Genomic DNA, 27,454 nt, shown 5'->3' with positions numbered 1-27,454 from the left:
GTGCCTTAAAAAGGAGCTGAACTGCACCAAGCATGTTTCCACCATGCATTTTATAATATAAAATCTAGGAATTTATTCACAGAAGGGAATTCTTACACCATTTTCAAATTGAAGCCTGTTCTGGCACTAATAGAATAGAATTCATGGGAGAGTTGGGTTTTTTCCCAGGTGTTAAGAGTATTTTTAATCCTGTTGAACAATTTCTTTGAGATTCTCAGTTTTCCAAGCACGTGGATGTTGCTTCCCTTTGAACTTCTGTTAAATGGTTGAATGAAAGGGAATTTTAGTTCATGTCAATAAAATGACATTTTTCACTCAGTATGCGGCAGTTTCTTTTTTCTGTACCAACTCACTGCATTTTCTCTGCACATGCACCAGTTTACTTCATTTTCAGGGCCAACGTCATGGTTCTGCCTTATCATAAAGGCACAGAACTGGAAATCCAAAAACAGCCTCTTCCTGGCCAATACTTAATGACTCACAGAGCTTTTTGGGTCTGTTTCTCTGTTTTTAAAAAAAGGAACTGGCTGGATTGTAAATCTGGGTTGCAAAGCATTTAATTCTTGGAGGAGACAAAGACACCAAGCACTGTTTCCTTAGTTTTTCACTCTGTCTTGCAGCTAGATGAAGTCAATGCCCAAATGAATCAGCTTATTGAGAAAAGGATGATCACATATGAGCCAACTGATAGTAAATTCTCCATGTATCGCCAGCAGGTAAGAAGGAACAAAATGTGGTTTAAGCAGAAGCAGGAGAAAAAAAAAAAAATCAGTCACTGATTGGTTTACATGCTGATTTTTTTCCTTTGATTTATCTAGCATCCTCAGTAGAAATACATAATAATGGAGATCAAAGGGAAAATAAAGAGCTGTTGAACATATGTATGTTTAGGGCTGAGTCAAACGTTGCTTTTAGAATGTTTTGAGTGCTGTCCTTGCATCACAGCAGTTCTGGAAGGGGCATTTTGCAGGAGCTATTTTGGTAAAGTTCCAGCTGTGGATGGATTCTTGTGAGGCAGCATGAGGGCTGCCTGCTGCAGCTCTGTGCCTTCCTTGTGTTGGACCAAATGCCATTTTTCTCCTTTGCATCTCTTAAGAAGGAATTCTTTGATTTCTCATCCTGAGGCTGTAAAATAATCTTGCTATAAAATAGGCTGTCTGGTCCAGTCTTAGTAAATTCCCAAGTTATAAAAAGGATTTATGAACTCTGAGATTTTTTTTTTACGCAGGAACCTGAGCGATTCCTTTCCCAGACAACCTGCACCACTGCTGATTTTATGGCAGATCTTCAGCTTGATGCTTATGGTGATGGCATGAGAAATAGAAAGGCTTAAGTAAAATGCATCAGTGGGAGGGAAGAAATGAGGATAAGATACTGCAGTTCAGTCACATCCTTTTATTTTGGAAGAGATGCTCTTCCTGAGAGAAAATCCTGCTCTGGAATGTGCTGGGACCAAGGAGGAGCTGAGGTTGCTGCTGGGAGCTCAGAGCCTGTGGAGCTCTTTGCTTTCTTCTGCCAGGACCTGGGTTCTATTTCACAAAATAATCAGCTCTGTTGTCCCCCTGATTTGTCACCACAGACACCTCGTGCAGCAAAGAGCTGAGCTCCCACCCCAGCACAATTCTGGTGGAGATTTATTTAGGGAGAAAGCTGGTCCTCTCAGCTGAGTGTGAGAAAGCTGCTGTGTTTTGGCTTCATTTTTTTGTAAGTTTTTCCTTTCACTTGAAGAAACCAGCCATGCCTCAAATTTCTGCACCTGCATCTAAATGAATGTGTTGTGTTATTTTAGAGTATTTTTCAGCAGGATACTTTGGCAAGAGAAAAATGCTTTTTTAAAAAAAATCCTTGAACTAATGTATACTTATGTTTCCAAATCTGTTCTGCTCAAAACTCAGGTACTATTAAATATTCAGTCTTGTATAAAATATTATTTTTTAAGTGCTTTATCTTCTAGACTTAGAAAAAAGAAGAAATAATCTGTAATCTACACTATTTCTGTGCTTTATTGCTTTATTCATCATCTTCTAGCTATTTGCCAAGATTTAGTGGCTCGGTTCTGCTTTAGTGTAACATATTTCTGTAGGTTGGAGTAGGTTGGAGTTATAAAAATCTGTATTATGACATTTGTGAAATCTTGGATAACTTTGCAGTTAAGCCATGTTGGTGTATCTTACATATGCACCAAGAAGGACTAAGCAGAAGAAATGGAGCAGCTAAAATGCCTGCCTTTTTCCTCAATGAAAATGAAAAAATGAGGTGAAGAAATGTAAATCTAAAATGTAAAATATATCAGCTTGAATCTGGGCAAAAAGGCTGTGCTGGAAACCTCATCCATACTGGAGAAAGTTGGGATGCTGCAGCCAACTTCAATGAGGTTGTGGTTTAACCTGCTGTATATAATTTATACATTTTATCTAAAAATCATTTTTCTCCTGATTAAACAAGGCAATTTTTACGTTAATGATCTTGCAGGCTTCTATAATTTCCCGGAAAAAAGAAGCCAAGGCAGAAGAGCTTCAGGCTGCCAAGGAAGAGTTGTCCAGCCTGGAGAAGCTGAGGGAGCAGAAGAGCAGCCAGGCCCACGGGCTGGAAGGCTCCGAAGTCCTGACTGAGGATGAGGTAGGGATTTGTAGCTATTTTCAGATTATTAATTTCTCTAATTCACATTGTGCCTAATCCATTGCAAGGTATACAATACAAGGTATTAATATTTTCAAATTATTAATTTATTTTATTGACACTGTACCTAATCCATTGCAAACTATGCAAGGACTCAGTATTGGGCTGTATTAACATTCCAGCCCAAATAATGGCAATATCATCACAGTGGTGTGATGGTGAATAACTAACCACAGAGGTCAATAGGATTATAAATAATATAAAAAGTCGGGATGATTATAAATAATATAAAAAGTCGGGATGATTATAAAGCATAATACCAGTGATTATCAGAGATGCAATTAGTCCTGTGGTATTTATTACCCACAGAAGTTTTTACTTAAAACCCAAATTTCCCAGACCCTCCTGAAGCTCAGCTGCAACACCAACTTTGACTGGCACAGACAGTGTGGCCCAGGCACAGTGAGATTTGCAGCTGTACTTCTCAAAGCAGCTTTTTCTGCTTCAGAAGTTTGCAAAGAATAAGGGAGCTGCAGATTGGTATTGGTTTGTCAGCAAAATAAATTGACTTTTCTTCAGCCAGTGATTTTTCCCAGTTGGGAAGAATCTTGCTATGGGAACTCACAGGCAGAGTGGATTTTATGTGCATCATTCTCTGAGTTAATATCATTCTCTCATGTATTGTCTTTGCACTGCCATCATTTAGCCAGAGGCACACACTCTTTGCTTGCTTGTTCTTTGTTTTTGTGCTTTTTTTTACATACTACTAAACCAGGGAACACCCTTTTTAGAAGGAACTCCCTTCCTAATCCCATAGGACGTGGCTGCTCCACAAAATCTGCTACTTTTAAAAGAGTCTGAAAGTGTGGATGAGGAGTTCAGGTGGGAGTAATGGCACAGAGACGTGGAAAATGAAGATGTTGGTTTCTCTTCCCATCACACACTGTACCCTTTCCCTTGGTGGCAATAATAAGGAACCCACTGCATTAGATTTCTCTCCACTCCAAGGTTTTCAGCTCCAGTGGGCACATTGCTGGAGTCTTTGACAAGTTTTTAAGCAAAAACTAAAAGCAGAAAGCTGACAATTTGTGTTTCGTGACATGTGATGGAAAGAAGTGTTTAATTAATCAACAAGAATGTATTATGAAGACAGCAGCATATGTTTTACATTATCTGCACAGGAACTGTAAGGTAAGAAATAATTGTGCCTATTCTTCAGGAGACAAGAAACTGATCCATAGAAATTTGAGGAGAACTGGGTAGGAAGGAAACCTCATAACCTTGTAAAAGGCTTAGTAATGAAAAACTCAAGTTAATTGTCTGACACAGGGAAGTGGCTCAAGACAGAAAAAGGACAAGATCTGTTTTGGACATGACCTGCATTTCTTTTATTCAAATATGTTCTGCTTTTGATTTTTAAAGTATTTTCAAGTCTTCATTTTGCAGAGTGAAGGATAAATGACTGAGAAATTTGGAAAAAAAACCCACTGGCTTAAAATCAGAAGTGTTTGTCTTTTCATAAGAAGCATTTCCTGGTTTGTAAAATACTTTCTGCAAGGAATGTGTACTGGCAAGGAAGCCAATGTATAAATCCATGTCCTGTTCATGTTTATTACTTCCTTAGGTAAAGTGCAGTGGTACTCACAGGCAACAGTGCAAAGCAGTATAAAGGGTGTTTCCTGTGCCTAAAGACTAGGAAAGGATTTGAATTCTTGATGGGTTTTGATCACTTCTGTTTCAAAGGTCGTGGTTTCCTCATCTGGAAGGTGGAGACAGTGATATTTAATTATTTGTAAATATCTGCTGCCAAAATTGCTGCAACAGGGCCTTTGGTGATGTAGATTCTGCATCTCCTCAAAGTCCATGGCAAATGCACAGAGCCAGTCCTGCCTCAGAGTGGGGCTGAGATGAGCCAGGGCTGGCAGGGAAGAGGTGATGAAGCAAAAGTGGCAGGAGGAGGTTCTCCCTCCCCAGTGAAAGTCTGGGTTCCTCACTCCCAGCCAAGCTCCTGCTGCAGGTTTGTTTGGGATATTCTGCTTTAGGATTTGTATTTTCTGGTTCAGTGCTCTGCTGCTCCAGCTTTGAGCCAATAGCAAAGGAAATGGTGATTAATGTGGTGGTGAGTCAGTGCTGCAGTTCATGGGGACAGGAGGAGTTTGTCCATTCAACCTTCACTTCACACTCTGACAGCCAAGAGCTTCCTTACACTTTCCTCTTCCAGTCACACATTTGACACTTAGGTCCTCCATTTTTAAAAAGGCAGAAAGAGAGGGTTTTAACAAATAGCTTTGATGTCTTAAATTTCAATGGATTTTTTAATCCTATCCAAGTGCTAGTTAAATCAAAGCATTGTTTTTCTCCTATACCCAGCATTTCTAATCTTTGCTTTGTCTCACTTTGCTCTGTCCTGTTACATCCCATGGCACTTTCAAGACTTGGCAATGGAAGAACCAGCACCTTCCTACCTCGTGCTTCCAAACCAGCATTTGGATCTCCAATTGAGGTGGTTTTAGCCCTTCATTCACCAAAAGGTCAGGCCTGGCTTAGGTTTTTAGGTGCTGGTGTTTTTTGCTTTCTTCCATAGTCACAAAAAGCATTCCACTGGGTTTGAGAGGTTGTACACCTGGATAGAACTCAGGAGAAACAGCAGGGAAGAACCGATTCACTTACATCAAACACAAAAAAGCAGGAATAAATTGTCTGCTTTGGGGATTATGAAGTCCTTTTAAGTACTTCAATCAAAGTGCAGTGTGCAGGGGGCACAGTTGGCAGCTCCTCACTGCAGCTGTCAGATCCTGAAAATTAGGGAATCACATGTTGACACTTGGAATGCTGGATGGTTCAGTTACAAGTGATCCTAGGTAAAGCTGGGATATTTTTAGCCCTTTACACAACCCATTGTACTTTCCAGAGTTCAGCACAGGACCCCAGGAAGGCTGGGAGTCGTCTCAGAGCTCTGCTGAGCTGCAGGAGTGGGAATTAGTCTGGATTTGAGAACAGGGCATGGGAAGTCCTCTCACTTTATCCACATGTGTGTGAGGTTTGCTCGTGCATTTACTTAAGGAGTTTAATCTTTTTTCCATACAAATGCTCATCCATGCCTACCTGTCCCTGGGAAAACAAGGCAAATGTTTCCATTTGCAAATAGAGAAAACAGCCTCACACCAAGATCTTGCCACTTTTCCCCAAAAACTGTTGATCCACCTGAATCTGCCAGATTTTTGCTGTGGGAAGTTCCCTGTCACCTGAACCAAACATATGTAGAGATTCAAGGAAATCTCCCAGAGCTGAGCACTCCCTCAGCACCCCTTGCCATGGATAAATCCTGGATCTCATTGATCTGTGCATCTTCCCTGAGCACTTAAAATGGGGTTTCATTATAAATATTTGGATTGATTTGAAGTATTACTAATGGCTGTTTTAATACTTCTTGCCTGACCAGAAGCAAGCACTCCTGGAAGATGCTAAGGAAGAGTTTTCCTGGCTGAGCTGTGCCATGAGCAGGCTGTAGGATACTTTCATTTTATTAGACTGAGGTTCTACTGCTTTTATCTTTTATAAGCTTGTCCTTCTGTGTCTGAGTTATTAACTCTGTCCAACACTTGCTGTACTAGCTTAAATTTAGAGCCTCTTAGAAAAAAAAAAAAAAGGAAAACCTGTCATGTTCAGGAACTTTTCCTAACTGATTTTAATAGTTTGGACAGTCTGTATCCCATTAATTAGTCTAGTTAGAAATTAAAACATCTGTTCCTCAGTTCTTAATGAAAATAGATATAGTCAGCTAAGATATTCTGCAATTGTTGTGTTTATGGAAATAATTTTCTTAAGTAATTTTTTTATTTGGAACCTTTTTTAATTATGTGTTTCACAAAAAAACACTTTTTATGATTAATACTTTGTTTTCTGTAGTACTTTTGTATGAAGAATATTTTGCTTACAATAACACAATCAAATTGCTGCATTAATCCAGAAAATACCATTTAAAAAGATTTGACTCCAAAGCGAGCGATTTATCTGGGATTTGTTCTTTGCAGAAAACAAGCTTTATCCATTTTCTCCTTTCATGATAATCGTGGCATAAGAACCTTGTGAAAACTTCTCCTGGGGCAAATGTGAGGTTAAAGGAGATGAGGTGAGAAGCTTGTAGTGAAAAGACAAGGCTGATAGAGGAGCTGGGCTCTGCTCCCAGTTCTGACCACAGCGGTCACCAGGCTGATGTCCTTCCCTGGAGGGAGATGACCTGCCAGGCTCTGAATCCCCCTGGAGAAGCCATTTCAACATCCCTGATTGGATTTTTATTTAGAACTATTATAGTAATCCCTTCACCAAGTGTGGAGAGATTGAGTTTGGTGATACCAACCATTGGTATAAATGGAGAAGCATGAAGTTGGTGCATTGCTGGATTCTTCCAATAAAAATGGAGCATAATCCAGGAAATCTGCCCAGGGATGGTGCATACCTGTGTTATATGAGAAATCAAAGTCCTGTTTTCATTCAATGTGTTCCATAATCTGCATTCCATGCTTGTTATGTTACAGTCATCCATAAAAATAGCCAAGTGAAAAAGCAGAATCTTTGCTTGCTTTTCTCTTGGATGGTTTTTGTGTCTCCAGGGGCTCTGACTCGGCTGACACAGGCTCCAGGCTGGTTTGCTTCCACTGCTCCCTTAGTGCCAGCACTTGGTTCTTGTCCAGTCATTTAATCTTTGAAGCTGAAATAACTGCTTGTGTTAAATTGCTTGAGAAAGAAAAGCTACTGGTGGATATGGCCTTGACTGGAACATCACTGCACAGGCAGATCCATGGGAATTCCACAGGATGAGCCTGCTGAGTTTGGACACAGGGAGCAGTTGCCTTGGTCTATGGGAAAATGCTGCTGCCCAGAAGTGGATTCCTTTGGTTACTTAACTTGAAAGTGCTGTGGCCAAACAATGTTATTTCTCTGTGAACTATTCGAATTATTGAAAAGACCTTTCACCACAGTAAAATGCAGTGTTTTGTGGCATTGATTTCTCATGTACACATGATGTGTATAAAGCTTCAGAAGCAATGCTCACACAGAGGAAAACATTGGTATTTTATATTTTTTTTTAATTTTTGGAAACCCATGGAATGACTCTCAGCTTTTAGGCTGAAGAAGCCCTAATTTTGCTGTAAGATTCCTACAAGCTGCTGATTTAAGTGGAGTCAAATCTAAGAGCTCCAGCTCAGAACTTGGCCCCGGATCTAAAGGAGCCTTCAGTCAGTGAGATTTTCAGGGGCTAATCTGTGCTGCCCTTGGAGTAAATCAGGTCTTTTGAAGATTTTGCCAAATTATTGATTGATTTTCTACACAGATGATCACTTTCCTACTGCTTTTATATCTGTTTTACCTTGTTTGCTGCAATAAAAGCTATGTGAAAGGTTAAGATTGCTTTAAAAAGCCAGAAATTGTGCTGACATCCACCTCCTAAAAGGAACAGATTTCACTTGTCACTCTGAGCAACTTGTAGTTCATTTGGGATGAAATTTGTATTACATAGTCCTAAGTTAATCAACTAATAATAGAACAGTGGTGGAATTGGCTCGTTAATCAACAAGATCCTTTGACTTCCATTGTAAAATACATTATGCTTTGAATACTGAATATGCAAATACCCCACCTCCCACTCGAGCTATTTTCAAGACCTTAAAAGTGAAGAGAATTATAGTTTGCTTTTCATACTGGGATACACTGACAGAAGATGGTTCAGATTTGATAGCTCTGTGTGGTCACATATTGAGTTTAATCCTTTACCTCATTCTTTATTATATTCCACTGGTCAACTGAAATGTCTCAAGGATCAAGACAGATGACTGTGATTCCCGTAGATTTTACTCAGTTGGTTGGAGAGATTGTATTTTTACTTCTGTAATCACTTGGAAATCACAGAAAGCTTGGTATCATCTAAGCAATTAAAGAAAAAAAGAAAAAAGAGAAGTCTTTTGTATTAACAAAGAGGATGTGATTGAACTTGCTATGAAATGGAATGAATTTGGTGCTACTGTCTTAAATGTGCTAGAGGCTCAGGTGACCTTGGGTATCCTTGTCCTGGGTAGTAGCAGGATGTAGGATGTTATCCCAAAGCCTCACAGAGGCCAATCTGCATAGAGCACATTGAGTAATTTGTGGGTTTGTTCTTTCACCAAAAACGTTTATAGCTTTTGGCTTTAAAAATAGTTCTGGAGCGTAGCAAGAGAGAGGCAGCTTTGGCCTAGATATTGCACAGGATGGCAGATGAACAGGGTTGATTTCATTGTGGGCATTTTGCCCAGGACACTTTTTATAGAACATACAGTTACTCTGGGGGTTCTTAGCCTGTGGTCACATTGGGGGTTTGGATTTATTCTGTAGAAGGGAGAGGGATAATTTCGCAAAAAAGAAAAATTAATGTAAATTTTGAAATTTAAGTTATTTTATGTTTAAATTTCAAACCTGTATCAGTGGGAGTGGGATTAATTTTCCTCCTGGGGCTGCCTGGTCTGTGCTCCCTGCACACACTGAACGCCTCCTCATCCAGGAGCATTCTGAAGCCCTGTTCTTACATCATTTACTCTCAAAAATTTTATTTGCTTTCCATCTCTGGATCTGAGTGCATTTTTTGAGCTGTGACTGGCATTTACCATGTAGCTCTCATGTAAAATCCAAGAATAAGAGCTGAGACTGCTCAACAGATGGAAAACGTTAAAGCACAGAAGAATCTTACCTGTTTGTTTCAAGCCTTGGTACTTGTGTTACAAATTGAACACACCCAGGTCCAATTGTAAATTAGCTAAGCTGTTGGACTGTAAAGATTTTTTAATTATTTTACTAAGTCTTTAATAAAAATATAAATTCTCCATTGCTTTAGATTTTGAGTGAAATAGATATTGCATTTCTCTGTTTCTATACAAGGACTCTGCTTTTATTTTCCTGGGTTTGAAAACTTAGCTAGCAATATCATCTAGGTCTGCAGGAGTAAGGAAAGAGAACAAGTTTTAACTACTGAGAATATTAAAAAAAAAAAAAAAAAATCTTTTCCCATGTCCTCTTCCCTTCCAATTTTTCTGCTGTCTGTGATCATGTTTTGGTCTGCAGAGCTGGGGCTGTTACAAGTGCAAATTACTGTTGCATTAAGTTTTTATTATCCATGACTCCCATAACGTTTTGCGAGGAAAATTTACTTTTCCAGCTGTCAGAGGGTGGCAAGCAGAAGGGAATGATCTCAGGCCTGCAAATGACTGAGCTGGGACAGAAAGCAAAGGAGCTGCTTCCCTCGATCTCACTCAGTGAACAAACGCAGAGCTGAAAATAAATAGATCTTGGGAATCCCAAATTCCAGCCCTGTGTTCTAAACACTTCATGTTCGATGTGCAGGACAAAGAGGATAATTCCATTTGATGCTGTGCTAAGGCCCTGCTTTGCTGTAAGTGAAGTGAGTCCCTGCTCTCTCCCCTCAGTTCAAGCAGTACGTGAGCAAGCTCCGGAGCAAGAACACCTTTTACAAGAAGAAGCGGCTGGAAATAGCAGAAATCACGGCGGAGTACGGGATCCTGCAGAGGACCGAGGAGCTCCTGAGGCAGCGCCACGAGGCCATTCAGCAGCAGTTGGTAACTGGAGCTTGTGCTGTTCCCCTTGCCCTCCCTGCCCTGGGAACAGCCTCAGGATCATGGGGATGCTGCTGGGATTACTTTTAATTCTCACCCTCAGCTCCTGCTGCCCTGGCTGAAGGAGCCATTGGGGTATAAAAGGTATTTTTGTCTGTTAGCTCTGAGGCTGCTGTACTTGGTGTCCATCAGGACTGGTCTGCAGCTTCTTTTTAGACTGAGGGGCCTGACCCTGATTTTGTAAATCTGTACAAATGCTGCTTAGGGCAAGGCTGGATGCTTAAATTACTTTTTGGTATCCATAGATGTAGTGAGGGCTTAGAGAATGACCAGCAGCAAAAAAGATCCAAGTTACTGCTGTAAAATATATAAGAATAGTATTTAAAGAAAGAGCAGGCAAGAAGAAAACATTCTGACCCCAGAATATTTAGAAGAAAATGCATTTAAATTTAAAACTGGATGAATCTTCCCTAAGCCAGAACAGCAGCAGAAGGATTTCTACTCTGGGTAACTGTAAGCATCCCAAATGCAGGAACACTCTGTGGTATTTTCTTCCAATCCCTGTATTCTTGTTACCAAAATACTGTACAAAATAATTAGCTGCATCTTCTGATCAAGCAGACAGATTTTACACATTGAAATTCTTCAGAGCTTGACCTCCAGCCCACTTTACTCTGTGAAACTCTCTGTTCACTTCATGGAGCATTGGATGACAAAATACTGTATTTACAGAGGGTTTTTATTGTCCTGCTGTTCAGGCACGAGATAAAATCTACTTTTCTGGAAGCTAGATTAATTATAATATATTGATTAATAAAATAAATTAATTTCAGTACTTACCCTTTTCACTTCTTCACAATATTTGGCTCCAAGAAGGAATTTCTTGGGTAATGGACTCACATCCAGCATTTTTTGTTTGTGTCTGCAGCAAGCAATTGAGGAGAAGAAAGGAATCTCTGGATACAGCTACACCCAGGAGGAGCTGGAAAGAGTCTCTGCAGTGAAGAGTGAAATGGATGAAGTGAAAGGCCAGACATTAGATAACATGTCTGAAATGGTGATTTTTGTCTTAAATTATTGCATTTCTTCAGTCTGAGTATCTGGTTCCTCAGCATATAAAACCCAATTTAATAGTTTTGCTTGGGTTTCTAATTTTCCTTTAATCTCTGTTTATATAAAAATATTTTTAACAAATACACCTGCAAAGATAATCTTGACAAAGTTTACTAAAATGTGCATTTCTTTTCTTTAAAATCCTACAAATAAATCCTTCTTTTCTTCCCTTCAGAAATTTTAGGGATATCAAATCTTCTTGTCTTTCATTTTTTACGTTTTTTATGATTTCAGAAGTGGTTTCACATTTGTTCTTATTTGACATATTATTTGAAAGAGACAAATGGTTTGAATCTATAATGGAGGCTTTTTCTAAAATGTTTGTAAATCACTGGAGTTAAGCATGTGTTGAAAAGATACTTAATATGCTTAAAGAGCTAAATAGCTTGTCTTTTTCTTTACAGCCTGATTTTCAATTGCCCTTAGAACTGTCATATTATAATCTACCTGCCCACGTGGCCATAGAAGCAAGAAACAACTTGAATTTCTAATATAAAAATATTATATGAGAGCAAAAAGCAAAATAGCATATTTTTAACTCATTAGGGCACTTTTAAAAGAAAATTGTGTAACTAAAATAGAATTACTCTCAAACAGAAAGGTGGATGCAATTTGAATTTTCAGTCTAAATATGTCAAAGTGACTCAGTTTTAGCATTTTCAAGTTTTGTTTCACCTATGCAAGTGTATTTGTTTTCTTAAGGATTTCTTTCTTTCTCTGAGCCCCCTCTGTGCATGGGCAGTGCCCTGGACTTCTTTGGGATGTTCTCAGTTGGAACAATGGGAGCAGAATTTGCCTCATTTATGGGAATGACCCCATTGCCAGATGGGCTTTTCCCCTTTCCTAATTCGGCCTCAACTTCAGTTGTATCATTAAGGTTTCATCACACATTTTCTATCTCCATATTTTTGGTTTACTTCACTTTCTTTTCTCATTCCTAATTACATAACCATCCAATTAGGGTCATAGAGTTAATGAATATAATTTTGTCCCTTTCTCAGGTGAAGAAACTGAATGCCATGGTGACAGAGAAGAAGGCAAGCCTCGCTCCTGTCATCAAAGAGCTGAGGCAGCTGCGTCAGAACTGCCAGGTTTGTAGGAACACTGCTCTCTTTCTGTGTAAATCGAGTCAAACCCCCAAATAAATCCAATTTACAGATATCTGAAGTGCTCTACAAGGACATGATCAACTCTGAGGGAAAGCTGGAAATAGCAGAATGTGTCAACAGTGTTTGCAGCAGGCAACGTGCTAAAGGTTGGGATTTGTAAAAGCTGACAGTGCAGGCACAAAATTCAGTCCTTTATAGCAATTTTAAAAATTACTACATCAGGGGAAAATGTGAAAAGTCATCGTTGAGACCCAAAGCAAAGTTAGTTTTCAGATTAGTTGCAAAGCTATTTCTGTATTTCAACACTGTCCTCTCTGAGTGGATTGCAGATAACTTCTCATCCAAATGTTGGCTACATTGATCTAATTCCTGCATTAGTCTATGGCACTGAAAAATTTGTCCATTTGTTTTCAAAATTTTGTAGAGAGCTGGGGAAAAAAAGGTTTCTGGGTCTGCAGCTGCCATAAGTTGGCTCATTACCATGGAATTAAATAAACCGGTGCATTTATCTATCAATGAAATTTCCAGAAAAACCTACTTTTAATAGTTCCATTCAAAGTGTCAGCAGATGAAATCCAGCAAAGGGGTTGATTGTGCACAATTGCAAATCTGGCTTTTCATAGGGAGAACTTATACTGATCCTTTCCTAATGCCTATTTTTATAATTATTTGTTCTTTCTTCTTGCAAACACAGCCTTATTACCCTGTCAGAGTAGAGAGGGAATTTCCTTCTCTCTGATCCCCAGAATGTGAGGGGGTTGGTGGCTTTCTAACCACAGCCCTGTGCCAGTGAGAGTCACACTCCTGAGCGTGCCAGGAGCTGGGGCTGCTGTGTGAGGGGCCTGAGTGTCACATACCAGTCAAAGGAAGGTTTCATTGATGTGCCTTTTTGCCCTTTTCATCAAGGAATTAACTCAAGAACGTGATGAGAAGAAAATCCAGTACGACAGTTGTGTGGCCGGGTTGGAGACCAATCGCTCGGCGCTGGAGCAGGTGAAGTGGGGCTGGGCTCCTGCACAGGGATTAATTCTGTGGTACAGTGTTTCCCTGCCCTCCCTTGGGATGTGGAAAGTACAAATCCAGTCAGTGAGTCAGTGTGACCCACAGGTCATGCCTGAAACTGCTGTGGCTGCAGTCACACAGGTCCTGAACAGCAGCACATGGACTCAGGGTGCTTCATCCAGCTCTGATCAGCAAGGACGTGCATCTGCCAGAAATCCTGCTGCCCTGGACAGTGTCTGCTAGGGAAGATTTTGACCATAAAATAAAGATTAATTGATCAAGACAAATCTTTATATGCAGTTAGCAGTTTCACTGCATTAGCAACAAATTCAGTGGATAATTAATGACTGAAACTGGTGGCGAGGAGACTTCATTAAACGGGACTGTTTTGTATTCCTGCTTTGTCTCATTCCATCACTCCTGTGAATTTGGACTGGGCTTGGTTTCTCAGGGCCTCGCCCTCAGGAGAATATACTGCAAGGTAAACAGGGAGTACCTTTAAAGTGTGGGTGGATAGATAAACAGTTACTTTCCTGCTCTAAAAGTTCCTTTGTGGGGTCCTTCATACCAGATGGACCTGGTATGAAATGGATCTTCCAAAGGAACTATTTTACAACAGCAATCAAGGCTTTTCTTCTTGGCAGACAACTCTTAGTCATTTTCTACCACGTGGTGACAATCACATCCGCTGACTGAGCTGGACATGAGTTGAACTGTTAGAATTCAGTTTTCCAGCTGATGGTCTGAAAAATCACAGTGACAGAGCTCTGGAATTGCAAATGCTGTGCAGCCTGGAATGTGTACAGGAATTTCATTGGGATCAAGAAGTTTTTTGGGAATGGACCCTTTAGAAATAAGAGCAACCCACTATCTCCAGACTCCTCCATATAATTATTGATTGGTGATTAACATACTATTGGCTTGTCTGTAGCTCCTAACATGCACTTTGCAGATGTATTCCAGGAAATGCTTGTTCACAGCTGTGCCTGGCACTTCAGATGTGCTGAGGAACAGGAGTCTTGGCAGCACTGCTGAAGTGTCTGTTAGAAGTCAGGCATTAATAAAAAAAACCTGTTAACAGCCATTTTGCATGTCTGACTGTGACTGAAACTGTAAATCTAAAACCACTCACTTGTCTTTCAGTCTAAAAGAGATTTGTGAGAAGCCTAAAATATATAAACATTTGAGAAATTATCAATTCAGGATTACTATTATTATTATTATTATTACTAATTATCATGCAACACAGGGCATCTCCTGTGAACTTGCAGTCACCATGTCCTTTGGAATCTTACTCTTTTCCCACAGGAAGTAAAAGGGCTTCTTGAGGAGTCTGCCCAGGAAGAGAGCAACTACCGTTACATTAACTGCATGAAAAGGGTGAGAGCACAAATTGTTCACTGTGAAATGAACTGGCAACTATAATACATACCCCCATCTATATATTGAAGTGATCTATTTCTTTACAGAATCTGGAGATCCAGCTGCAGCGTGCCAAGGAGGAAATGAAGGCCTACATGTCCCCAGACCCTCAGGAGCGGCGCAGGGCAGTTCGGTGAGCAGGGCAGGGCACTCCCCTGGGGAGAATTCTCTCCCCTTGTGAGGGTTCTCTCCCCTTGGGGTGACTTGTAGGAGATGCACAAACTGAGGCTGAATTCAGGAATTTTCTCATTGGCATTTGGGCTGGAGGAGTTCACCTGATAAATTTAGCAACGCTATAATAATCTAAAAATAAGCATCTCGGATTCCAGCCTATACTGCTGTAAATGTACAAGTTCTCTCAGACATACCAGGAGATTTGCCCGGCCCACTGGAGATTCTCAGCCCAGGATAGGCTTTAACTGGCAGCCCCGCACTCTGAGAATGGTTCTGCACCATCCCATGAACCTCCATCCTTACCCTCAGTTTCACTGACTCCAGTAAAAAGCCACTTCCTTCATCCCATGACTCTTTTCAGGACCCTTTGCCTTTGACTGGCAGGGAGAGAAACAGGAAATACTATAAATTGAGCTGCTGATTATTTTTGGTATAGTTTTCTATTTTAAATAGAAATTTTTCCTGCCAAAGATGGAAATGTTTTCTGAGAATGAGATATTTTGGATTCATTATCTGTGCTAAGAAGTCTAAACGTTACCATGTCGTAGAGATTTTTTACACTCAACTAAGTGTAACTTAACTAAATATTTTTGTAAAAGTATCCTGTTGAAAATTTTGTGTATGTTCAATCTTCTAATACACTGTAAAAGCTGAAACAAAATTCAGGCAACAGTCAACAAACTGTTTCAAAATTAGGCATCAAGAAAATACAAAACATTTATAATTTCCAGCTGGTAAAAGTGTCAAAATACTCAGGGCTTATTCTTCATAATTAGTTGTGTGAAGTTTCAAAATATTGCATGAAGTAGAAATTCTGTTTTCCAGAAAAGTATATCTCAGATCTTTGTTGTCAACAAAATAATCCAGTTGGTGTCAGTAATTATACAAGGTGGTCTTTGCTTTCCCACCACAGTATTTCCCAGTCATGAAAACATTTATCAAAACATGTTTAAAATTTTTGTTGGCTCAGTTTTGTGGCCATTGATGGGAAATGTGTCAAACAGTGAGAAAACTCCAGAGATTCTCTCAGGAGAATCATCAGAGCCTTCCTGAAGCCCCTTACACTGGTACCGGTGGAGCTGCATCTCCATGTCTAGAACAGGAGGCAGAGATCATCAGGAAGGGAAGGACCAGAGTAAAATCCATCACAGAGACCTTCTGCAAGGATGTGAGCCATGGGGAAGTTCAAACACTGTGTAGTAAAGAGTGTAGGAAAGTAAGAGTAAGCAAAGAATCAAAACTACAAACTTTGGGGAGGGAGAAGAGAAGGACGAGGAGAGAGAAGGTGATGGAGGCTGAGAGGGCTCTTCTCCATCTCACAAAATAATGGAAGGCTGTAGGAAATAAACATTTATCTAATGAAGGAAAGATGAAACAGCACAATTAAGCAGAAGGCTGAACAGATAAAACCTTAGTGATGATGTGAATATTCATGAAGATGAGAGGCAGCTGAGGCAGCAGTGTCAGCCAGGAGGGAGTGGGAGCTCAGGTTGGTTCACTGCAACTCAAATCCTTGGGAATTGGACATCCAGGATGTGGGGATTCACACGGAGCAGCCATCAGAGCCCAGTGCTGGGATGGAGCAGAGCCCAGCCATGCAATCCCAGGTATGGTGAGGGAATGTGAACAGGCTGTTACCCCTCTGTGCTGTCCCCATTTCACTTCCCGACTCTGGAAATTATCCTCCCACAGGGACCAGCCACAGTTCTGACCTTTCTAAGAGGTCACAGAGCTGTCTCATTTCAATGAGTTACAGCAAAGTTCAATAGAGACATCTTAGCAAAATATAAAATGAGACGATGACATTTCTCTCTAGACATCCCTTTAGAACCTGAATGTATTTTTCAGCAAGAACTGGAATGTAAACGGAGTAAAAATGAACCATAAATAGAATCGCACTTTCCTAACAACGTATTGAACAAAAAATGTCTCAATTCAGACCCTCTTTATTGAATATAAACTCTCTGTTCCGTGGAGTCACTTGTTAGGAATGTGAAAAGTTAATTTTCTTTTCTAAAAATAGAAAGTTGTGGGGTTTTTAACAAAGTTATTAAGTTACATTCTTTCCAGTCATCATTATAAATAGTAAAGAAAAACTTACTAGGAAAGACAAAATATTCTGATGATTACTTTGAAAACTCTACTTTTAAAAAACCCCAGGGTGTTCTGGAGGCCAAATGTGTGAGAACACATGCTTTGTGCCAGGGCAAAGAAGCAGCTTCAGCCTCACCTCCAGTTGGGTGAGGATTGTTGGGATCAGTGGGACAGCACAGCATGTGGAGCAGCCTCAGCACAGCTCAGATCTGTTTTGGCTTGGATTGTCCAAGAGCAAGAGATCCTGAAGTGATCCAGCTCTAGTCCTGTGGAGGCAGGACCAGCTGGGCCCAGGCCCAAGTGCTCCAGTCAAAGTCCTGGAGTTCTTGGGAGAAAGAGAAGGAATAAGGGAACATGGTGCTTTGGGTCCACAGAGCTGCTCTCACACTCCAGGAAAATTTCAGAGTCTGGCATGAAGGCTGACATTTCTCTCTGGAAATCAGGATTTCTTTACGGAGAGATCATCTACCCTGAGCAGTTTGGAAAGATCTTTAAATGAGCTGGGTTATTTTGAATTCCACTAGCTGATCCTCACACCAGAAGAATGTAATAATTACACACAAAATATAATTGATTTTTCTTCCAAGTGGCTCAGTGCACGTTTTTTTTTCCCTATTGTCACTTTTCAGAAAAGCTAAAGGTAAGTCTCTGTACTGTCTGTGGACGGTGCTGTTGTGGTTTGCATATTTTACTGTCAGGGGTCATGTGTCAGCTTTGAGTATGGCAGAGTGATGTGGCCACTTGGTACAGCCAGGGCTTTCCATGCTGATTGTCAGCATTAACACTTCTCAGCCTGTGCTTAGGCCCCGAAATGTGAGGGCTGTTTTCTGGGAGAGGAACGTGCAGCATTGCCACTGCACTCACTGGACTTGTCAGGCCTGGGCTGAAATGCCATTGCCCCTCATTCCTGGACTTTCCCACTCATTCCAATGCTGCATTCACAGCAATTAAGGGGGGTCTGTAAACTCTGACACTCATACAAGTGAGGCTGTGACTCCCCTCAGGATGTCACCAGAATAAATCAATTACATAAAGGATCAGGATCTCATCTGTTGCCCTCAGGCTGGAAGGAGCAGTGATCATGCCTGCTTCAAAAATGTAAGAGACTTTAACCAGTATCACTTTTCCCAGCTGCACAGCTGAGACAAGGAGATCTGATCCTTCCTATCAAAGGATGTGATGTCCAGTGCCAAAAACATTTTTTTCTGTGTTTTCTCTTCTATCTCATTTATGAACCTCCAAATATTTCCATCATTTTCCATGTTTGCATCATTATTCTGTCCTATTACATAGAACCAAATCATGATAAAATCATTTAATGTTTCCTTTAGGGAACAGTATACACGAATAATCCTTGATCAAGAAAACCTTGGGAAGGTAAGAATGAGGCTTTTACCTTGTACAGCCATTGTACAGTTTGTATTTTTGTGGGGCTTATTCCCAAAGGCTGTGGTCAGTCTTTTATAAAAAGCATTGTGCAGCCTACAAAGAAAATTCCATCACTGCTGGCATTGGTAATTAATACCCTGGAAAAGGATCCTGCTCCCTCCTCAGGGCTTGATTTCCTGCAGGGAATAGCATGAGCTGCTGTAAGGGATAGGCAAACAGCTCAATGTGACAGCACATTCCCTGAAAACCATTTGGATAAGACCCTGAAACGGGGGCATAACGAACTGTGCCAGCTCAGATTTTCTGTTGTATATAAAGCAACCTGTTGAAGACAATAAATTCTGAGCCTGTCACCCTTATCACTGCTGCTAAAGGCCAGGGGATCAGCGGCGTCAGACAAAAGCAGTTGTCCAGTTTTAATCTTGTCTGAAGCTCAGATCAGCAGGGGTGAGGCTGGGCTTAGCAAGTCACACCAAACAGCTTTTGTTAATTTCCTTTTCTTAGTCAGTCTAAGTGATTTTTACAGGTCTGGGCTGCCTCTGTTAATAATCAGGAGGGGGTTTAATTGTAAAACATTGATTTCATGTTAGAGTATTATGATATGAACTGATTGTGGGTTGCACCTTGATACTGCAAGAGCTCTGCATGGAAATGATGTCAGATTTTTAGCATAAGTTCTCAAATAGATAAGACTAACATTTAGACAGTTAAAAACCATGAAAATAGTTGTCAGTCCATACAAAGATCTAAGTCTCAGGTGTTAATGCCTTTAGCACGTGCAGGGAGTGTTAACATGAACAAAACAATATTTCCATAGCATATAAAAATCTCTGTCATTCCATGCTGCTTATGTGAGCAACTTTTGTGGTGTAGAGCTGTTGCAGAAACCTGATATTTTTTGTATTTTTAACAGAAACTACGAGACAAACAGAAAGTTGTACGGGAAAGTCACGGGTCGAATATGAAGCAAATGAAAATGTGGCAGGACTTCGAGCAATTAATGGAATGTAAGAGAGATTGTTTTCTGAAACAACAAAATCAAGCAGCCATTGGTCAGATCATTCAGGAAGGAGGTAAAGATAGGCTTGTGTTATGAATTCTTCCTTCTGATACCCACGTGAATTAGGAAGACTCTTGTTAAATAATGTTGCTTTCATCAATTCTACAGCTTTTATATGGGTTTGGTTTTGGTGCATAAACAGAGAGAGCAAAGAACTCCTCTGGAAGAAGACTCCTCCACAGTCTCAGTGACAATGTGCCATAGTTGGAAGCTGTTGGGAGGGCTGCACTGGGGTGAACCTGCTCGTAAATCCATGTTTTATGAGGCCAGGAATGGCACGGCATCTGTAGGGAGATCAAAGGGAAACAAATCCTTCTGCAGGGTCATAGAAAATTCACGTAATTGCTCTGCCTCTCATTCCCTATTGATAAGGTTACATTTTTGCAGGGCCTGTGATTTGATATTGTATGATTGTGGCCCTCCTGGCTTGGCCCTGTTGTCCCTATTGTCCTTAGCCACCCAGTGTGGCAGCAGGAGCAGGGCCCTGCCGGCCTGGCCCCAACACTCCTGCTCATTCTTTCCTTGCACTGTTGAGCTCAGCTGATTACCTGGAGAACAATCACTTGGATTCTGAGTTTTTCCCATTATCTTTTGCTATTGTTGTTTTTAACAGAAGGTTTTTTTTTTTCTTGCAAATTTACCTCCTTTCTCACTGGATAGTTACTGGTGTGAAAATGTAAAGGGAGCTCTGCTGAAGCTTTCCTCAGGGAGGAGTTTTGAGCTGTTTTGTCTGCACAGTGTAATTCCAAAGGGATTACACACACAAAGAGGGTCATCCCAGGGCTGGAGGTTATCCATGGACGTAGATATGGCCCAGGGGTTCTTGCATCTGCCCTGGAGTGCAGCCCTGAGCTGGGAGCCACAGGCAGCTGTCCCTGCCCTCAGAGGTGCCCCAGGGCTGAGCCAGGGGCACAGGGATGGAGGTGAGGACTGAGAGTGTCCCTCACTTGTCACCATTCCGGATGAGCAGCTCCTGGCCCCCGTCACAGATCAGCAGCACAGAGATAATTCTGTGGGGCCAGAACTCCTGCTGCTCTCCTTTGGCTTACTGGATTCCTAGATAGGATGGTGGGGTTTTTTATAGTTTTTTCCTGCCTAAAGTAGAATGTCTTTTTTCAGGATATATAAAAGTAATTTTGCTTTCTTTGATACCTAACTATGAGATCTTCTGCTGGTTTCTATATCCAGAGAGTATGGTAATTATAGAGTTCCTGGTTTGCCTTTGCATTAAATATATTTGTTAACAGGACTAAAATAAAAGCTGGCAAAACTACATTTTGACTGCATGGTATTCTTCTTTTCTACATTTTTTAGGTGAAAGAAGGAAATTGTTGGTGATTGGGCCACAGGAAAAATGGGTTATTTAATGACATTTATTTGAGAAGCTTCCAAAGGGCTCACAGTGTGAGGAGTGGGTCTCCCAGGACATCCTCTTGCCAGCCCTCCCACTCTGCCAAATAGCTGGAGATAGTTTTTCCCAACAGCTGCACACTGACCCTCCCCAGGCCAGGGAAAAGAGCAGTGTCCCCCTGGCACAGGGTGGAAGGAAGGCACAGGTAAAGCTGTGCCACCACCCCCTGCTCCAGGAGCTGATTGCTGCAGGGTTTAGTGAGGCAGGCAAGGAATCTCTGGCAGGGAGAAGCTCAGGAAAGGCCAGGCTGTGTGGGGTGGGCACAGCCATCTCCAGAGACACCTGGGTGCTTTGTGCCTCCTGCCTTTGTGCCATCATTCCCACACAGCACCTGCACAGGGCTGCAGAGCTGGGAAAGCCACGGCAGTCCCATTCCTGGACTTTCAATAGAGGCGTTTGCTGAAGGCTTGACAGCAATAGTAAAATAACACAGACAAGGAGATATGAGACATGCTGAAAACGTGGGATAATCACCAAAAATGGACATTTAGGTTACTTAGGAATCGGCCTGTGGTTCAGAGTCACTAGACAGGGCAGGGAGAAAGGGGATTTCATAGACTTGAAGTCAAAACTTTTAACCAAACCTTAGAAATCCTATTTGACTGGACCATTTACATTAAGATGTATGACAGGGATTAGCCTGCTGCCCAGCAAAAAGCAATGCCTTGGAAATTCACAGCAACAATGTAAAGTATGACTGGGTACAATAATTTTCTGGTTTTCTGTTCAGTTACCCTAAAAATAGTTCATCTTTCTTCCTTATAAAAACAGTTTATTGCTAGTTACTCAAAGATGACGTGATTGTTGTTCTGATCTGATTAGTGCTCTGTCATTTGTGCTGCACCAAGAAAGGGCACACAGATTATACACTGCAGCAGCAGCAGCAGCAAAATGATTTTCTGAGATGAAGCAGAAAAATCATAATAACAGTTATCAAAGGAAAATTGGAAAAACTCAAACACTATTTTTAGCTTTTTATACAAGTGGACATTTAATAAATGCAGCTTTAATGGATTCTGTTCACTGGCTTTTCCACCTAGTGCAGGATTTGATGGGAGCATTCAAAAATCTTCGAATTTCACACTTTTATCTTCCTATCTTGCAACAAAAAGCTAACTTCTCAGTTTTTCACTTTGTTATTATTAATAGCCTGGCTGATTAGTAAGATTAAATATCCCATGTGGCAAAAATACTTGCATTTCTCTTGGGAAGGTCCAAATAAATAAAAAATTTAGGTAAAATTGGGGCAGCAGCACTTATCAAAATTTGTCCCAGCTGGAACATCGATCTGAGCAGTCATGAGCAGCAGCTCACTTTGTTTCCAAAGGTTTCTCCTTATCCCTATCCAGAATTGGATGAGGAGACATCCCAGCTATAGAACTACTGTAATATTCTGCAACTTTGGGGGATTTAGTGATGTTGATTTCAGCTGTCCTTGGAGCTACAGCAAGATCCACATGGACCTGAGAGATTAAGTAGTTTCAGGCATCAGAAATAAGCATGAGAAAGCAGCACATCCACTGTTTTATGGGAGCAGCCATTTACCATCTGGGTATCAGATAATTTGGTTTATATTAGAGGTACCATCTTACTTCCATTTGAACTATAATAACTAAAATGGATATTATAAAACTTCCTTCACTCCCCAAATCTAGGATTGCTTATTTTCATCTCTTTGCTCTCATGGAGATTACTACTGAGGATGTCACAGGCATATAAGTGCCCACAGTCATGAAGGTTAGGCCCTGCTACTGTGTTTAAATATTCCAGTTTCTTGACAAGACTTCCCTGCAGTGTGATGCTGCTCTCAGTTACAGAACATGCTGCAGCAGAGGTGTTCAGCAGTGCCTGGAGATGTACTACCTATGGAATCAATATGAGATCTGTTCTCCAGTGCCTTGCTGCTTCAGGAGCTGGAAATGCAGGTCAGAGCTGCACCTTGATCAGTGTTTTTTGTGTCTGGCCCAGAGGCAGCTCGGTGCTCACTCCCCTGGTGACTGTCCCCAGAGATCCATGGATACAGAGCCCTTGGATTCAGTGCCTGAATCCCCTCGCTGGCAGTGCTTGGCCAGCCTGGGGCCAGCTCCCACATGAAGGCAGATGGGGACTGGAGCATTTTGTCACCTGGAAGTGTCCCCCTGGGAGAAAGGCTGTGACACAGCAGGGTGTGGGACTTCTCCATCACCCTGTCTGGACAAGGGCAGCTCTGGGTTCTCTCTCTGACCCTGTGTTTGCTCATTTGCTCAAAAAGCAAATCCCTGTGCCCGGTGTTATCACTCCTGGCAGGAAGGGGGAACGCCGTTAACCCTTCAGCTGCCTCGCTCCAGTGCAGTGTAACAGGACTGACAATCTCATGGCCGAGCCAGAGTCCCAGTAAGGAAGTGTTACACGAATCAACAACTTTATCACAACGTCCCACCTTGTCTGGCAACACCCACGTGGGGAGTTGTTTTCTAACAATCAGAATCTGACCTATTTCCAGCTCGTTTAAAGAGTTCTTTAAATTCTCAGCTTGAATTTAAAGCGGGCTCTCTAAATTCTCAGTGCCTGTCTGCAGGAGTTTTGCAGTGGCAGTCTCCAAACCCCCGAGGCAATCCGTGTTATTCCAAGGGCAGTGGGTGAAAAGGGCATTTTTCACACTTGCCTGGCATTGATTTCCCTGATTCCCGTGGTGGTGTCACCCTGGGTGAGCAGCTCTGGGGGGTTTGGAGAGGGTGCAAACATGTCCCAAATAATCAGTAGGAACTGGGAGACAAACCTTTCACAAAATCCTCCCTGACTTCAGTTGGAGTTTTGCCAAAACAAGGTCTGTTGGATTTAGCTCCGTTCTTCATCCTGACAGAACAAGCAGGAATTAAAGGGCCCATCATCAGATTTATAGCACACTGAAAATAAAAATAACAGTAATTATCTAAAATAATGACTTTCAGCCAACACAAATCAATGTTCCATTGGACATGTTCTAATTTATAACAAAAATTAAATGTTTGTGGAAGATTTTCTCAGCACAAACAATCGAAATAACAAGTCTTGAGCAAAGTGGTTTGATTTTTAGTAGACATTTATGAGAGGCTGTTGCACAAATCCAGTGAAATATTTAGAGTGTTTAACATTTGATTAAAACTGTATTCTTTACCTTGTATTTAAAAGCATTATTTATATTTATTGTTAAAAAGTGCATTTTTGCCTTTTTTTTGCCATTCTATTCTGCATAGTAATGAAAAAACTCCATTTTTGTTAATTAGAATGTGCACATCCAGCATTTGTTGAAAGGCAGAAGCTGGAGTTCTTTTCCTCCAAATGGATCTACTCAAGCCAATGTCTATTTTCCTGCTTCAGTTCAGTCTCTTAATACACAATAAGATGTCATTTTTAAGCTTCTAAATTTTATTGCAATGGCTCAAGTTCTCAACTCATTTATACAATAAGCACTTAATTAAGTCTCTTGAAATAGGATAAAGCTAAATCCTGCACTTTTTGCTAATACCAGGAAAAATGCAGTTGACAGGAATATGGAAAATGGGATCTTACCAGCTATCAAAGATAAATTCCTTTCTCTCTCCCTACTTATTTTTCCTGGAATGGAATAGGAAATATGCTTTGCTCTTTGGGAGCAACAACAACAAAACCATAAAGGTTTACATCACATACAAATAATGACCAAGTAAGGGAAATAATGAAGGAGCCAATCTCCCAATTTCTTTATACATTTTACTACTGGCTCACCCTGAAAAAGCTCTAAAAACCATTAAGATTCTCTGCAATTAAAATTTGTGGGGGGTTAAGGTTTGTTTTTTTGAAACTGGATTACTCTTTTTTAAAAAGCAGTTATAAGTTAACCTTAGAAACTCTAAGGTTATAAAGAATGAATAATTCAGCAGTTTACTTGGGTTGCACTACCATAGCATTTTCTGGTGAGTAAATCAGGGTTTAGGCATTTCTTTGCAGTTATCATAGAAATTTTAGAGCTATTAGTGAAGAACTACCAAGAGCAAAAAGGGCTGATTAATTAATTTGAGATTCCAAAAATGGAAACATTTAAAATTAAAATCATATTAAAATTGCACATTTTGCTTATCAACTGCTATTTAAATGATGCAGTGCCCTAAAGCAGCTTTCTATGGACTGCAGCATTAAAACCTTGGAGGTTTTATAAAGTATTTATAAAACACTGTCCCCATCTCCCTCGTTCTGTGCTTGGAGCCTGCCGTGTTTTTATAGCGCGTTAAAAAGCAAACAGAACTATCAGAGCACTGAAAGTCACCCACAGACAACCTGTTCCACCAATATTTTATATTCATGTTACATCTTCTGGCCCTAAGGGTTTCTCTCCTTGGTTTTCCCTTCGTGAGGGCTCAGGGAGCAGTGAGGGAAATTGGGCAGTGCCAGCACCATCCTGACATTAAATCTCCTTCAGAAAACATCTCCCACAGCTCCTAACCAGGCTCTAACAGCGAGGTGGAGCGTGGCTCACTCACTGTGGGCTCTTGCTGGTGTGTGTTACTGCTCCTTTTGTGGTTTTTATTTACTACACTGCACTTCGATATTTGTGTGGAAAATGCGCCACTTTAAAATCTCATACCATGAAGGTTCTTTTCTGCTTCTTGGTTTAATTGCAGGCTGATCATAAAAACACAAAGAGAGGGAAAGAGCGAACTCATATACTGGAAAAAGCACTATAAATATTTTCCTGGGGTCATGAACACAACCTTGTATCACTTCACCCAGTGTTGTGGAAAGAATTAGACAACCCTTTCATGAAATGTCTAAAAGGTGTTTACAACTCAATCCCAAATTAACGTGGCTTTTTCTTTAAAGAAAACATCTCATAATTCTTAATTCTGTTATCAAATTTATTTTCAGCCTTTGAGGGGATTCACTTGCCGGTGACTTGGCAGTGTCAGACAAGTGTTTGACTTTTATTCTGACACTTGTTGAAGAATTTGATTGAAACTATATATGTCTAGATAACACCCAACAAAGTGCCCCTCTTGCGTTTGTTTCGAGATATTTTTGGAAACAACAGAGGCGACCTTGGACAGAGCTGCTTTTCCAATTTAGGAATTCATTTGGTCTAAGAGAGTAAAATTATACCCTTTAATCCTTTTGTGTACCCACAAACAAGACAGTTTAATTTTATGCTACTGCAGAATTGTTTTTCTGTACCTTCCTGGCGGTGTTGATCTGTTTAGGATAAGAATTAGTTCGGGTAATCAACAGTTACTTTCAAATGTACATATAAATAGTCTCTGATGTATCACATGCCCCTTAAAATATTGTGCAATCCAGAATCTCAGCAGCCCTTTATGTAACACCTTTGCTCCTCTAGAACCACTGCCAATAAAAGGTGCTTGCTTTTGCCTTTGCTTAGAAAAATGGGATTTCAAGGCAGAGCTCACAGAGACTTGATGTAAAATCTAAATGGGGAGTGGGCAGGGGCTGGGATGAGGCTGACACCTGTCCCCTCCAGCACAAAGGGTGTTTGTCAGGCTCCCAGTGGAAAAAACAAGGTCTGGAGCCAGGTCCTCTCTCCACCGATTGTTCTCTCCCGACTTGGGTTTGCCAGCTGTGCAATCGTCTCTGCAAGGTTTTATTGCATCTAATCACTTAGGATGTGTTAAATAGTTTGCACTTAATTTTCTATAGAATCAATATATTTTAATTCATTTGTATCGCTCTGCTACAGACCTCCTGCACTCAGGGACAAAATGGGATTAGTTTGTGGCGATGATAATGCAGTTTCACTGCTGGAAATAAAAGAGAACTGATAGAGTAAATGTTCTTGTCATTTATCCTGTACAAGATTTGCTCCCTTCAATATCAATGCTGTCCAGTGTTACCTAATGATCAAATCCAAGGAATAACATGGAAACTAAATTTAGACATGCCAGTGGGATCTATCTGGGATAAGTGGCATATGCTGGGGAGTATATTGTTTATATTAATTTGATCACAGTCCGTGTCAATGCACACTTTTATAGCTCTGTTACACTCTGGCTGTGACTGATGGCTCAAGTTCTAACTCCAGAATATCCAGTTCCCTGATTTTATGGCACTGTCATGTAAAGTATTTGTGGACAGCTTAATAGAAGAGACTCTGATCCTGTGAATCCGTGTGACTGCATTGGCACATCCACAAATCAGGTTAAAATGAAATATTTGGTACAGCAACTCCCAGCATGGAATCTCAAAATAATTGACAAACAACTCCTAGTAAATTCTGTTGGCCATGTAGCCAGGTCAACAAGTTGCTGCATTAATGTTATTTTCTGGATGAACAAACCCCACTCTGGAATGGAACATAAGCAGAAGTAGGAATCCAGTCCTTGTCCCTGTGCTGTGGTCTCAGGGCATGCCCAGGATTCCCAACCCGATGTCCCTGTGAAACCTCCTGAGCCTGATCCTGAATATTATTGTTCAGGCCCCCAAACCCCCATCCCAGTCCGAGGTTTGGATT

At 40.9% G+C, this 27,454-nt stretch overlaps 1 protein-coding gene across 1 annotated transcript in view; it reads left to right on the top strand.

Moving 5' to 3' along the window:
* The window catches only part of IFT81 (intraflagellar transport 81), a 36,815-nt gene extending 15,969 nt beyond the window's left edge, over nucleotides 1–20,846 (top strand). The window contains exons 9-18 of the mRNA XM_083874172.1: nucleotides 621–716; nucleotides 2,473–2,619; nucleotides 10,077–10,226; nucleotides 11,152–11,280; nucleotides 12,338–12,427; nucleotides 13,352–13,438; nucleotides 14,756–14,827; nucleotides 14,917–15,002; nucleotides 18,469–18,514; nucleotides 19,440–20,846. Coding sequence (XP_083730298.1) covers nucleotides 621–716; nucleotides 2,473–2,619; nucleotides 10,077–10,226; nucleotides 11,152–11,280; nucleotides 12,338–12,427; nucleotides 13,352–13,438; nucleotides 14,756–14,827; nucleotides 14,917–15,002; nucleotides 18,469–18,514; nucleotides 19,440–19,622 — 1,086 coding nt within the window. The 3' untranslated portion in view covers nucleotides 19,623–20,846. The remainder of the gene's footprint in view (nucleotides 1–620; nucleotides 717–2,472; nucleotides 2,620–10,076; nucleotides 10,227–11,151; nucleotides 11,281–12,337; nucleotides 12,428–13,351; nucleotides 13,439–14,755; nucleotides 14,828–14,916; nucleotides 15,003–18,468; nucleotides 18,515–19,439) is intronic.
* The last annotated feature ends 6,608 nt before the right edge of the window (nucleotides 20,847–27,454 follow it).

Source organism: Zosterops lateralis, assembly GCF_965231275.1.
Source record: "Zosterops lateralis genome assembly, chromosome: 17".
In the NCBI taxonomy this organism is placed as follows: Eukaryota; Metazoa; Chordata; class Aves; order Passeriformes; family Zosteropidae; genus Zosterops; species Zosterops lateralis.
This window is presented reverse-complemented; position numbering and strand designations above follow the sequence as displayed.